We start from the raw sequence: 15,358 nt of genomic DNA on the forward strand, positions 1-15,358 counted from the left end.
TCAATTCACTCTAAAATCAAAAATGACAGCACCCTATTGAAACTAGCGAACGGAAATTTGCTATGTCGTACGTTTGTAAGACGGAGACAACACATGCGGGTACGACGTCCTCTTAAGGCTTTAGTTCGGTATAGCGCAATAATAATATCGATAGTAAAAATAATAACCATGCATTGTAAAATGCCTATAATATATTTATATAATTATATATATAATACGAACATCGCATGGCGATGACCTGTGGGCAGAGAAGACCCTCTCGATCGTGGCATATAATAATTTCTTTGTATCGATTGGTCGTAATTTATTTTATTATATATTATTTTTTGAAGTGCGCTATCCGCCGATCGGCGGAAACAAACGATTGCGTGGCGTATTACAGTACGATAAACGTGAATATTATCGTGAGCGATATCATCACGCCCAGCAGCCCAGGACACGTTATTATTAGTATTGATATTATTGCACTGATGTCAGTGCAAAAAAAGAACAACAAAACGAAAAGACAAAACGAAAAAAAAAATTGAAGGTCACATCGGCAATTATATAGTATAGAGGTACCTATACCATGTTGTAATGATATTTATTGTCTGCATTTACGCGTAGCATATGATTTTATATTAAAATTATTATTTATTAAACGCACGCATCGGGCGTACTACAGGTCTTCGTTGTTAGGAATTATCGATCGCAACAAATATAAAAGTAGAATGTACGTAAATAATTAAAAGTGATAAATCGACAATATAAAAAAAAAAACGACCATTAACCACGTTTTTCGTTTACACATCACGTAAGTATATATAGGTATTATCTGTCTAGCAGTTTTTTTTTTGTCAATTTATTTATTTTTGCAACGAGCGAGTCTTCGCGTCGTATGGGCAATAACAATAAATAATATCATATCATAATATGTGCATATTATAAGACCCATACGGTCCACATAATTTTGTGTAGCAGCAGAAGTATAGAGAAAGGTGATAATAATACGCGCACTGGAATTTTACATACTGCTGTGAATAACTGTGCGTAGCAATTATAACGACCCAGTTGCTGATAGTGTCTTGGTTTTTCAACGACAATTACACGGTTTTTACTTTTCTGCAGACGACTTGACAGATTTAACGACAACAAACTCGGCCGTAACACGTTAATATTATTATTATTGAACGCTGCAGGTAGTCTGCTCGCATATAATATATAAATGTGACGCAAAGCAATTCGAAATGAATAATTTAGCGAATGGCGATTAAAGAAAAGTATAATATGAACATTGAACACCGTACGGGTGGCGGGCGGAGTGCAGCCAACGTCGCGGGAGGGGCCGTATAGTAAGTCCGAGTATTAAAATCGACCGGTTTTCGTTCGGATATCGTTAAAGTGAGTAAACCCAGCCACGTTTTACTGCACGTAGTATATACACATTATTACTATTAAAATTATTATTTTATTATACAGGTGTGAGACTGTGGGAGAGTGAGTGGAATCGAAAAATGCTATAATAATTGAAAAATAATCGGAAGCAATGAAAATTATTTTTATCACGTAAACATTTTCCAAACGAGATAATATTATTATGTATGTATGAATACGACACGTGATGTGGTGGTGGCGATGGTGACGGCGGCGGCGGTAGTGGTAGCAACTTGTTGCTCGGCCGTTAGAAATCGCGCGATGCGTGACAACACACAAAACCCTGGGAAAAAGGCGGCGGCGGAAATCATTAGCAGCGCGATTCGGCGGGAGCCAAAGGGGCAATACGCCCGTAGTTTTTTAATCGTTTTTTTTCCGTTTCCGAAAAAATTAACACCCGGAAAAGGAACGAGTGGTGCGAAAAAATAAATAAATAAAACGGCTACGAACGCGGTCCGCGTACATAATTGTCCCGGAGTCGTCAATCATTTAACTCTTTCGTTACGCGTGTCATTCGCGATTGCATATGTTCAACGAAAAAAATAAATATACATTATATAAAAACGAAACGCGCACCCTGCGCGTATTTCCCGGGGACTTGACGACAATAATTATCGCAACTTGTACGTATATACGTGGCCGGAACGAAAATCGAAAGAAGTGAAAAAACGAAAAGGGGTGAACGCCGCGGAAACCGATGACATTGATGCTGATCGATTATCGATTTTCTCGGGGCAGCGGCGGCGTTACACGCGGCGGGTAAAAAATAATAATGATAATAATAAAAACCGAGCCGGGTGCGTTTTTTCTCCATAATATTCGCCTTTTGTCGTCGCATCATTAATCATCTTTTCGGAAGCGATTCTGCACGATCGATTAAAACTACTACTACTACTACTACTACACGATTACTACTACCTACTCGTTTCTTTTAAAAAATTATTTTTCCCTTCTTTTATTTCCTTAAAAAACAATTTTTTTGCAGAAAAAGTTTATTTTTTTTTTTTAATGTGCTTGAAATTCTCACGAGATTGTTATTTTCGTTATTGTTAACGAAGTTGTTGATGCGAAATTCAAGACACGTAACCGGATACCCTCCGTTTCTTTACAAATATTGAGTGTTTTTTTTTCACGCCATCATCAATTTTAATCAGCAAGGAGTTGATAGTGTGAAATGTGCGCGCACTTAAATTGATTAGAATTGAAACCGTTTAATGTGCCCCGTATTGCCGTTTATATTTTAAAGACGGAATAATTTTTTATGCGCCGTTGTTGAAATATTATATCAAAATAATAATACGTAGTAAATATATATACACAAAAAACGATTGGTTTCGTAAATGTTCGTTTCCACGTCGATACAGTGTATTTACAATATATTTATAGGTGCATAATATTATACTATATTATTTTAATGTACGCTTCTTTTTAACGAAAATAACTTAAATTTTTCTGCCGAAAATAATTTTAAAATCGCCTAGACGTTATCATGAATAAGTGTCCGGAATATATGGACCGCAAGGTGTTCGAATTCGGAATGGAGGATGCGGGCCCAGGACCTGCAGCATACGGTGCCCGGACGACGGTGGGTCGCCTGAACCGATTGCCCACCGTAGCCGGTGCACCATCGTGCTCGATGCATCAGCGGCTGGACTTGGGCAACGAGACCGAAGGGCCAGGGCCGGTAGTGTACAATCTGGCACAGCTAACGTGCCGTGGTCGAGCCGTGGCTCCACGGTACAGCATGGCCAAGAAACTGCCTTTCGACGGCGACATGGACAACCCGGGACCGGCGGCGTACAAGCCTAGAGCCCCGGTCAAGGGTCCTGTACCCAAGATGCTGTTTCGGATAATCGACCCGGATCCCGTAACGACCAAAATATACTATTATTATAATTATTTTAATTTTAAATTACTAGGTGTGCCATCTGGACACATCTGGTTAACTGGTACATACACTATTAATTTCCTTTTTTCAAATAGTTTCAAATCAAGAACGAAATAAAAATTAGTCAAATATTGATCATTAAATAGTTGTAACTTTTTCACAACATAAAATATTATGGTTTTATGTTATATCAAATTTAAAAATCGGTCCCCTGCAAACAGTACTTTTTGAGTTATGGCAGTCTTGAACACCCAATTCGATAATATTAATAGTTTTTAGGTATATACCTACTAATTACTATACATCAGCTATAGTGTAATACTCACAATCTGACTAACTTTTGGACAAAATATCTTCTTTTTTAATGATAAGTTTAAATCATGATTCATTTTTTAGAGTGGAGTCAACGCTGACTTGTGTACCAAAAATCCCCAAATATTTTACCATGAAAGTATATTTGGGATTTTTTTCATTCATTTAAAAACGAAGATTAATCAGATTTCTAAATGAAAAGAAATTCATAAATATATAAATTTTTCTAAAATGTATATATTTACCAATTATTGTGGTACCTAGTGAAAATGTTTAAACTTTTAATATGACCAATATGCTTATATATTATAAAATACACAATTGATTTATAGTTATTTTTCGTCTAATTAAATTTTAATTTATACGATCTATCGCGTATTAGTATAATATTATTTGTCTGTATATTATATGTAATTGACTACTTATGTATTAAGTTGATTTATTATTGCGTGCATATATAGCACATTATACGTTTGTTTAAGAGAGCTGGCAATCCTGGGTCCAACGTTTACAAGTTGCCGTCAACACTGTCGCGTAAAAAGATTACGCTGGCCAAGAAAATCGACGATATCATAGACATCAAATCACCCGGTCCGGTATATCAAACGGTGCCTTTGAACAAATACAAAACGAAAGCGCCCCAACACAGTCTGTCGAAGAAATTTGAAGACCCTCTTTTGGTCAACGAGATGAATGGCCAATCACCGAGCCCGCAGGCATACAATCCCACGCTCAAGTACAAGTACAAAGTTATGCCGAAGTTTTCGTTCGGGATGCGGCGTCCCGATAAATTTCCACCATTAGTGGTGTGTGGCGACGATGTTAAAATACCAAAATAAACGGTTTGTAACTATATTTTCGTCTAAGGACGGTCGCCGTCGCGTGTCGTAGCTTATAAAGGCAATATCACGACATAATATACCTACGTCCTACAGTGTATATGAAAAAAATATATAATTATTAATTGTTATATATGTATTTACCTGATTGCACGCGTTACAGTGATAATGTTCTTTTCGTTTGAGCTTGCAGAAAGCGCGGCTGCAGGGTTGCTCGGGTCCGTATTTCTCATGTCGTTCTAAACTCATCCACTCTGGTAAAACTTGAATAGTCACGACCGGTTCGATACTCAAACTGGAATCTGTTTTCGGTTTTTCTAAATAATTCACAAACAATATTTCCATTAATATTTATTAATTATTCGAGTAGTTAAATTTATATTGTCAATTGTATTCGATACTTTGATAATTAATAATCAGTACTAGGTAGCTATAATTAATAACAAGAATCGAATGGTGCACAATCAAGTCTTTCGACTTTATTATAATATATAGTGTGACAATAATAATAAGACGTGTAAAATGTTCGATCACTTCCACCGAAAAAAGCGAAGCTAATAAATTATAAAAATATGTGTGTATAATATTATACATATTATATAGTATATACGTGATATACGTATATCGTAGACAATCAATTTCTAAATAATATAATTATATATAAAAAAAAATAAATAAATAATGATAACTATATAACAATAATTTCTGCATGACCCACCTGTCAGGGTTGCAGGGTCTGAAAAATTTGGAGAGGAACTCTTAGCGTTCGATAGGCCGCTCATAGGGTAGAAAGTGCCCGAAGCCTTCACCACTTTGAACAAGACAGAAAAAAAAACAATCAAGACAAAAATACTACGCTAAGATAATTCGTTTAAAACAGAAATAAATAAAAAATAAAACACATACCAGTTGTCGACCGTTGGCTCGTGGCTGAATCGGACGGTGAAGGGGTGGCTTGGGGTCTCGCCGGAGACAATATCTCTTCTTTGATTTGAGGTTCTATGACAAACGACGGACGAGTTATATTATTATATGGCACGCTGTTTTTATTATTCCGTAATAATAACTGGTAAACACAAATTGTACATTACAATAATATTGAACGTTTAGTGCGGACTTACCTAATTTCTCAGAAATGTGCAAACCAGCGGTGGCCTGATGTTGTAATAAATGTTGAGCCATCTGAGTGTATCTAGTGAACGAGTAACCGCATCCAGCTCGTACGCAGTGAAAATGCTTATTGATCGTGTTACTGCAAAAATATTGAAACGGACCGTGAAATAAAAATATAACGAACCGCTTAGGTTATGGCGTACATCGTGGTGTTATATATATTATTATTATTATTAGTTATAATAAATATCAACTGCAGGGGTTCGGGCTAATTATTTATTTTTTCCCGTCGTTATATAATAATATAATATAATATAATAATAATAATTGCACTCACTTTGCGCACGTCTCCAGCCGGCAGTCGACCGATCGGTCGAAGAATAAAAATCCTTCCATGATGGTGACGTTGTCATGGAAATGCGTGGAATGGGCTTGTAACTCTTCGTCGTTGTCTGTGGCGAAAAAGCATCGGGGCCGGCGGCAGTGATAGTGCAACGCGACGCCTTCGCTGGTGTACTTGCAGAGATTGTCCGGACAACCGTATCGATATTCCTCGAAACAGTGTTGTTCCTGAAAAAGGACGTAAATGCATATTTTATAAATCTTGAAAAACAAAACGTTTGAAAAAAATTATAATATTATTATGTTTTATTCATACGTATGTTATATAAAATAGTGTCGGTTTCTTTTTCACCCGTTGTGGTTACGATACGTAGATACGAAAATTAAAAAAAAAACCAGAAACATTATATGGCCAAAACTCGATATTTCAGTCGAAAAGGGCATAATTATCAATTTAACATAGGTACATTTTTAAACATATCAATTACATTCTTAGTATTTCTTATGAACATTCTCATCTCGTGGAATGTTTTTAGAATATTTATGTGTGTTTTTTTCATGTATGTCATAGAATAAACATTGTCTGAGAACGTCGCCGTAACGCGATGCCCTGCCCGACACCGGGACGAATCCCCCAGACATTTATTTTTTTATTTCTCCAATTTTTTTATAATTCTATAATTACTATTCGTACTATAATAAATAATTAGTACCGTAGACCTAATAATATAATACATTTCTATTATATGATGTCTATGATTAGAACTATAATATAATTCTTCTTCTTGTCGTGTCCGAACTATAATATAATATAATCAATAAATGATTTATTACATTAAGATTATACTAATATTGGAAATAAAAATTTAAATTAAGAATAAAGTTTATATTGTAATAATTGTATTGTGAAAAAATTGGTGCCCTCCCATCCCGAGATCTTTACTCTGGATCCGTGCCTGGGCCCCAACCCCTACAAACTATCAAAATACAACCCCAACCCTCGCATCGAATATCGGATGAAAAAACCTATCTATTAAAACCACATGTATAGGTGCAGCACAATATGACACAATAATGCCATTACAATAATATGATACGCATATAAATATCGCGTATCTTTATTTTTTTTTACGTCATGATGAGTCTTACCAGCGTGGTCTGGGTTGGCACTTCCGCATCTTCCGACTGTTGCGACTGTCCCGACGACTGCGATGGCTTGGGCAATTTGAAACTGGTAAATATGGCCTGCGGGGAATCACCGGTGGACCCACCTGCATAGTCATTCCATACTTCAATCACCCGGTTCTTTGGCGGTCGGCCGCGCTTCCTCCTGAACAGAGCGTCCAACGAATTGTACTGGCCGTAGGGGATGTCGTGGCTCTTGATGTGTTCGCCGCGTTCCGACGGCAGTACCGCCTCGTAACATCCTTCCTGCAAAACGTACGCACCCCGTGTTATTATTATTATTTCCACTTTATTGATAAGGTATTACGGTCGCGTATTGTGTGTATATAGTGAGTGAGTCATGTTGTTTTATCCATAACTGTGTACTTACCAAAACGCAATGGAAATGTTGGTCCTTGGTGCACGTGTCTTGACAGTAGGCCGGCCCGCCTGGGTAAAAACTCTCGTTGATCCGTTCCTGGTTGTCGTGGTTACGGGCGTGCGTTTCGGCCTCGTCTTGAGTCCTGAAAACGATATCAATCACGGATGTTTAGATTATAAGACTATTCTATATTAAACGTTTCAGGCGAACAGGACAGGAGTCAAAATTCGTATTGTGTTAAATTAATAGTCCCAGCTGTGCACTACCACAACCTATAAATTATAATCTAATCATACGAAAAAAACTATGGTGCAGTAAACTAAAAGTATTGAAAAACTTTGTTGATATTGAATACATTAATTTTTTATCATATTATTTCGTTTTCTGTTGTAATTTTGTGAATTGTGATTTCAAATTTAAATTGCGCACAAATACACAATACTATAATACGTATTCAATATAAGTAAATTTGAAAAAAAAAACGTATTTGTACTTAAAAATTATTATATTTTATACTAGGTATATTCATAGTATTTAAAAAATATTTTCAAGGTATCCTCTATATTTCTGGATTATTGCCTACACGATATTAACGTACTTTACGGGCGATTCGCAGTTGGGCTCTTTGCAGTGGAAATGGTCGGTATCGGACATGGCGCAACCAGATCCACCGGTGCACGTGTTCGGTTTGAACCGGGTCAGGTATCTTGGCCACATCTCCACATCTTCGGGCGACCCACCGTCCGCACCACCGGCGGACGAGTTGTCTGTGAAGAACCCGTGACCACCGATCATCTTGGACGGGGCACGTGGCGTAGAGGACAGTGGTGACATGGGACCGCCGCCTCCGTCACTCGAGCTGTTGCTGTAGCTGGCCGCGTCGCCGGCCTGAGCGGCAAGCGCAGACAGAGAGGCCAATGAGTTGGCCTGCTGGTGGAGGAACTGCAGCGAACTGCTGGGTGATATCGACAGCTCGTTCATTTGCGAATCTGCCGCGGCCGTCGCACCGTGAGCCACTCGTCTCCCGTCCCATGGCACCCATTCATCGTCGCTAACCTGGTCCGGTGGGTTGCCGACGCCAACGCCGCCACTTACTACGACGCCACCGACGACACTACCACCGCCACTTCCAGCCATGTTCATCACAGCCTGTTGGGCTAGTTTGAACTTTCGGTACGCAATTTCGCTGTCCTTGCGCTCGTGCTTCCGCTTGTGGCTCAGTAGCTGCCCACTGGAGTGCAGAACGTAGTTGCACCCGTCCCGTACACAGTGGATGTGATTACACACCTGCGAGAACCGGCAGTTGGAAAAACCACATGGGTCCGGTTTCATGAACTTCTTGAACCCGTCTCTCGCCAATTGTTCGTCCTTAATGTGATAGGTTTTATGTTTTTCTGGAAAAATACCAACATGCGTCATATATTATATAAGACACGCGATCAAACAGTGGCGTCGTTGCACGTGGGGCAACATAATGGCCAGCCTTTCATATACAAATAAATAATAATACGATTTTTTCCTTTTACAATAATATATATAGGTTAGGTATCAGTGAACTGGCTGAGTAACGAGCTTTGTATTTTTCACCCATATTGGTCAATATTATATTAATATTATTATTATAAAATATGTATACGATATCAGAAATCTGTGTATAATTATATATACCATAATGTAATATAGGTACAGTGGAACTTCCATATTCTGAAGTCTGATGGACAACAAACAAAATTCGTATTATAGAGAATTTCGTTAAATATAATTAAATAAATTTGGTTCTAATTATTAATTTTGTTCGTAAAAATATTTCGTTAAACAGAAAATTGTGTTAAATGTAAGTTCATTATATGCAATAAGTTTCATTGTTTTTTGACCTACTAACAGTCGAAAATATTAAAAATCACAAAATAGTGGTTATAATGCGGCTAAGAAAAATATTAAATTATTCATAATAAATTTAACTTTTGTGATAATATTGATACTGCTGGACCGGATAATTCTAAAGATCCTTAACGATTTAGTCAGTAGACTTTTTTAAAATTCAATGGGGAGAAGCTTCACTTAGCTCTCTGCATACGAAAACGGTGACCAACTTGATCGTTTACGAGTTATACGAATATATGAATTACAACATTTAATCTAATGAGACTCACCCATGTCAGCTTTGTTTTTGAACGTAAACTGACAGTGATCACGTCTGCAGTGAAAATGAGTAGTTCTCTGACCGTAGAACGCACAGTATGGTGTCCGACATTCTTCCGTGGCTCTAAGTCTTTGGAACCCTTCTTGTATTATGGCTGAATCCTTTCTGTGATAGTTAGCGTGCATCTGCACGTCGGACGTGCTTATATATACTTTATCACAGGTGCCCTGCGAAAAACAATTACGATAATGTAAATTATGGACATATTAATATTACACTTTAAAGTTAGTAGGTACTACTCACTTGAATGCAATGATAATGTGTTTGCTTGCGGTTGTGACTGCATCCCTGATATCTGTCCGAACAGTCGTCACTAGGCGAGTATCTCATGAAACCGTGTTGCAAGCTCTCATCCCTCTTTTTGTGCCACTTGAAGTGTCTGATCATTTCTTCTTTCTTGACGAACACTCTCGAATTGCAGTCAAGACAATGGAAGTGCTCTCTGCGATAACAAAATGAATAACAATAATATTATATTGTCTTGCACTGTTTTGCACTGCACTTCAGGCGAGTCGCTCTGAATGAAGCCTTCGCCGTACCTGTAGTTCAAATCTCTGCACCGGGCTGATCCGCATTCCTGACAGCTACTGAATCTCCTCACGTAACGCGAGTAATCGCCACTGGTCGGCGTTGAGCACCCACTACCTCCACTACCACCGCCAACGGTGGACGAAGCCCCTTGTAATACCATTGTGACGTTATTGAGGGCCGAAGCGATCGAGGAAACTCCGGTTGTCTGAGATTCAGATCTGGTGGTCGTCAGCGCCAACGGACTCAAAGACCGTTTTGATATTCCGTTATCTGCAGAAAATAAAGTAAAGTTAAATTTATATATTTATAACACGATATAATGTGTACGAGTATATATATTATATATTGTTAATGTATTAAAACACGCGACTTATAAGTCATCTTAGGCCGGGTGTCGAGTTACCGGTTCGGTTCTCAGCGAGGCCATGAGAAAAATGAGCGAATTTTTCAAATCCTCTATAAAGAATCCGTATATTGCGAAAACAAAACAATAACGACAATACGAGAAGCCACCGGATAGGGTTAAATCATTGTGTTCCCGGTAACCCGAGCTGTCCGTGTCACCTCATTTTACCCCGAAAAAAACCTTTCTTTGTACGCATGTAATACGAAAATATATAATAACAGTACATAATATAAAGTTGCAGAATGGTTTTTTGTGGAAAAAAAATATAAGGTGGCAGACGCGTAACCCGATGCTGGGCGAAAGGGGTGACACACGCAACCGGGAGAGACGCGCCGGACTGTTTTCCCATAATTACGTAGACTTGCAGTGGTCCAGGTGCGCGTGGAAACGAAATAATAAATCCTTCCCGAGTGAGACCAACCCTTTCGACAAAAAAAGAAAAAAAAGGTCACCGTCTTTTTGTGAAAAAAATACCGCGAATACAATGAAACATGTGATGTTTAAAAAGGGAAATTTATCAAAAAGGGAATCGCGCTACATTGTGTTATATGTTATATTTTTTTAAGGAGTTTACACTGTCGGTTTCATAAGATTATTATTTTATTCTTTTTCGTTACCTACATTAATATACGTGTCGTTTTTTTTTTTTTGCCCCGTTCCGATTCCCAGTAACCAAATTAATTTCCATAAATCCAATAAACGACGACCACGGAAGCTTTTACGGCAGAGTCGACATAATAACAATGTTTTTATATTATAATTTGATAAAAGTCGTACACTCGAAATAGTTTTCTAATCACCATGATATCTACGTGATAACAATCATTATTAAGACTCGCGTGTATTATAATATTTTTGTATTTGATTATTTTCCTGGTTTGTCATTGCGCGATCGTATCGAGTGACGTCAAGGAAATCACGTGGGACAAAACACACGCACTCAACTAGACCAAACCCTGAGACTAAATTTGCCTAATATAATAATAATAATAAATAATAATAATAATATAAAAGCGTTATTATGAGCGCGCAGTAGCATGCTTGGCAGTTGCAAGTCATTCGTTGTATACACATTCGTATAGGTACGCGCGTCTTAACTTCACATCGCCCTTGACACGGATAGTGGTTTACGAGTTAAGAAGAAAAAATTAAACAAATAAATAAACAAAAAAAGGCAATAATCATAAATACTATTTGTACGTAATGTAGGTGTATACATTTATATTATGTATATTCAATATTGTATAATATATTATACTGTACACCACTATAATACCTACCCACTTTTTTTTAATTTTGAAAGATTTCTTTACTATAATATAAGTATTTTTTAGGAGAAAACCCCAAAATAATAAATATTATAAAAATCAAACACCGACATAGGCTGCATGACAAAATCCGACCTCAGTACCTATATGTATTATGTATTATATTATTGTCGTTCGAGAATTTCGGGACCAATATATCGAGATAAAATATTTTTCTACTTTTTTTTTAGCAAACTCATGTTCTGCGCGTCACTCAGCATTAATGCGAAGAATTGAAATTTATAAAAAAAAAATACCCGTCGGCCAACGAAATATTTCGTTATCATCGGCGTGTCGCAACGTCTTCGATTGAAAGTTCACAATCGCTCTACCACCCCACAATCCATCCCTTACGACCACCGCCAAGCACCTATTCAGGCTCGATATATAGCCGTTTTCCCCTTTTATTTTACCAATAGCCCATATTGTGCACGAAATTGAAAACTTATCAGATTCGGTTTAAATACGCATGTTTGGGTCGTCTCTCTCGTATCTGGTCGCGAGACGACACAACGCAAATTAAAAAAAAAGAAAGAAAGAAACGGAGAAAGAATGTTATAATGAACATAGTTTTATTGTTCTAATGAAAACTATTGATCTCCGAGTAAACCAGGTATTTTTTTTTACATTATCGAACTTTAAACTTTTTAGCCATTGTTCGAGTACCTATTGTACAACTGACTGGAACAAAATAATAATAATAATAATAAAAAGTTTAAACGCACAGGCCTCGTAGACGTTTCACAAAAACTCAATCACCATGGTAACCGATTATTGTTGATATTATTGGAAATTCTTTCTTCTTATTTTTATTTATTTATTTTTTACTCCTATCCACTCTTCTCGACTTCTGAACATTTCTCTCCCTCCCAGCCACCAGTACTCGTCTCACGTCCCTCTTCGACTTTAAAATTGATTATCCAGCGAATTCGTCTTTCCACTTATATATATATATATATAGTATTATACGTACACAAGCCGGATTCAATAATACAAATCGGTTTAGTCAGTCGGTACTTCGGTAATATTTTTTTTCACGGGGAAACAACAAAAACAAACGGCCACCGTTTTCGTGAAAATTCCGAGTTGGTATATTAGTCGTCCATCACATTCGGCGGACAGGGTCGTATACTCGTATGCACGCGTTTGCAAATTACAGGAGCGAATTGCAGTCGTCGCGATGACCTTGTAAATATACGAATATATGATGGTAATATAAAGTTATACAACACGAGTTAAAAGCTATATCCATACCAGCGGTATATTATACCTAATACATAGTATATACATAGGCACATACACTTGACATTTATATTATAATATTATAGTCGATAGTGTATAATATAGGCCGAAGTTCTGCAGAAAAAAATTAAATATACTTATATAATAGTTATTAGTTGTACTATATATAAGTTTATATCCATATATGTGTGCATGCGTGCAGCTAGCTTCCGTCGGATGGTTTTCTTTTTAACTCGCTTTATTTATTTTATTATTATGTACGGGAATATTGTGCGTCTTTTTTTTAGCCGTTACTGTCCGCCCGTCTTCGCCCCTATGTACACGATACACACTAACACACGCGTACCGAATTTCTCGCGTATCATTTTTCCCGTGGGTGTACAGAAAATTACCTCGGGCACAAATCCATTTAGTATCGGTGTCACCTGCGATACACACACACACGCGTACACATAAAAAATACATATTCTGTCTCATAATTCATCGGATCCGCGTTATAAAGGGATGGTTTAACAAAAAAAAAAATGAAAAAATACCATTTTTACCACTATATATATACGGATTTCACGGGTTAAACACTATGTTTTTTTTTACGTCCTTTTACAGAAAATTTAAAAATGATGATGAAAAGACACGATAATGGTATTTGAATTGTACGAAACGTGTCTTAAAGACATATATGAGGTCATGACGAAGCATAAACCGAAACGCTTATAGAGGTGTGGGCACGACTCCTCCGTGTACATAATATATATATATATATGCAGTATATATATTGCACGCAGGATTTAGTAGGGGAATGAAATAAAAAGAAATCGTTTTATTTTATTTTACTTTTGTATATATATTTTTCTCAACCGGTAGGTATTATACACTAAAAAAGAACATGTGGGTAAAATAAATATTAACAGAAAATATCTATGTATGTGCGGCGGCCACAGCCGCCGGAGATATTTTGTACGCAGTGAAATCTGTGATATTTTTTCGTCGTGATTAATGGGCATCCGTTATCTATTCAGTGCCAGAAACAACGAGGAAAACGTTTTTTTCTTTCTCTCTCTCTCCCCCTTCGGATTTTCACCACCCGCGTTCGCGACTTAATGACTTCTCCTGGGTATACGCTCATGTATACGAGTTGTTTTTTTTTTGAGTACCTACACTTTAATACGTATATATAACAATATTGTTAAGAAATACACTATTGTATTGTTTGTTGTAATAATAATAATATGGTATCCTTTAATGTATATCATAACAATGTTATAAATATTTTATGATTATTATATTTTGTATGTTCTGTTATCTTTAATGTAGTATCCATTAACTTAAATTTTATATTGTTTTACTATAAGTCATTAAGTATGTAAACTGATACTTATTAATTAACTGAAAAGATAATTATTATGTAATCCATTAGGCATATCCCGTTTAAATTTATAATAAATAATTAATATATTTATATATATATATATATATATTGTACCCACGCTCGTATATTATATTTATATTTTTGCAAAAGTGTTGTAATTTGGATTGTTATTGGATTTTTTTCCATCTCGCGTCGCACGCAAGATGATCGAATTACAGTATGATACATTTTACAATTGCGGTAGGTGTATACCTTTTCGCTGCATGCAGCCGAAGCTGTTTCTTTTCCTTTTTTGTTGGTTTTTCTCGTGTGTGGTTTTTGTAAACATTTTATTCGACCAGTGCGTCACGGTCCGCGTACCCGTGGGATTAAGCAAAAACGCAGAGATAAACAATGATATGATAGAAAGCAAAAAAAAAAAAAAATATTATAAAAAAAATTTAATAAACCAACAAAGAATAGTAGTGCGAATACAATATTGTGCAATCCGATCGTCGTCGCATGATCTGGATCCGAACTATAGTTTTACCAACATATATAATATACATAGTCGTACCGCGACTGCAGTATTGTATAATAGATGTAAATAATATTTTGTATTATTATTTTGTTTCGCAACGGATTTTTCTCTCCATTTTTACAAATTCGCGAAATATGTATACAGACCTATGTCGAAAGACATAAACGCTGCCAAGGTGTAAAGTTTTCGTTTCATAATACATTTGACGCGCATGTCGGCGTGCGTGCGTATGATACTATGATAGATGGTATCGTTTCGATTTTTTATATCATTATCGATAGCGTTTATATATAGTATAATATATTATATCATTGTAAGTTTTGTTTG

The 15,358-nt window shown here is 36.7% G+C and overlaps 2 protein-coding genes across 3 annotated transcripts in view; one reads left to right on the forward strand and one right to left on the reverse strand.

The window, feature by feature from the left end:
- LOC100161789 (zinc finger protein castor homolog 1) overlaps positions 1-15,358 on the reverse strand; it is an 85,354-nt gene that overhangs the window by 4,443 nt on the left and 65,553 nt on the right. Inside the window, exons 5-15 of one of the 2 annotated variants that reach the window (XM_001946525.5) lie at positions 10,196-10,457; positions 9,900-10,098; positions 9,607-9,823; positions 8,052-8,847; positions 7,463-7,595; positions 7,057-7,338; positions 5,903-6,135; positions 5,574-5,704; positions 5,359-5,451; positions 5,171-5,263; positions 4,597-4,769 (exon numbers count right to left, since the gene is read on the reverse strand). In XM_001946525.5, the coding sequence (XP_001946560.2) occupies positions 4,597-4,769; positions 5,171-5,263; positions 5,359-5,451; positions 5,574-5,704; positions 5,903-6,135; positions 7,057-7,338; positions 7,463-7,595; positions 8,052-8,847; positions 9,607-9,823; positions 9,900-10,098; positions 10,196-10,457 (2,612 nt within the window). The remainder of the gene's footprint in view (positions 1-4,596; positions 4,770-5,170; positions 5,264-5,358; positions 5,452-5,573; positions 5,705-5,902; positions 6,136-7,056; positions 7,339-7,462; positions 7,596-8,051; positions 8,848-9,606; positions 9,824-9,899; positions 10,099-10,195; positions 10,458-15,358) is intronic. The other variant, XM_008181549.3, reaches the window with a different exon arrangement.
- On the forward strand, positions 119-4,583 carry LOC100572298 (outer dense fiber protein 3B-like). The gene is made up of 2 exons (XM_003242225.4): positions 119-3,280; positions 4,096-4,583. The coding sequence occupies exons 1-2, from the start codon at positions 2,903-2,905 to the stop codon at positions 4,450-4,452; spliced, it is 735 nt and encodes a 244-aa protein (XP_003242273.1). The 5' UTR covers positions 119-2,902; the 3' UTR covers positions 4,453-4,583.

This window comes from Acyrthosiphon pisum, chromosome A1 (assembly GCF_005508785.2).
Source record: "Acyrthosiphon pisum isolate AL4f chromosome A1, pea_aphid_22Mar2018_4r6ur, whole genome shotgun sequence".
Lineage (NCBI taxonomy): Eukaryota > Metazoa > Arthropoda > Insecta > Hemiptera > Aphididae > Acyrthosiphon > Acyrthosiphon pisum.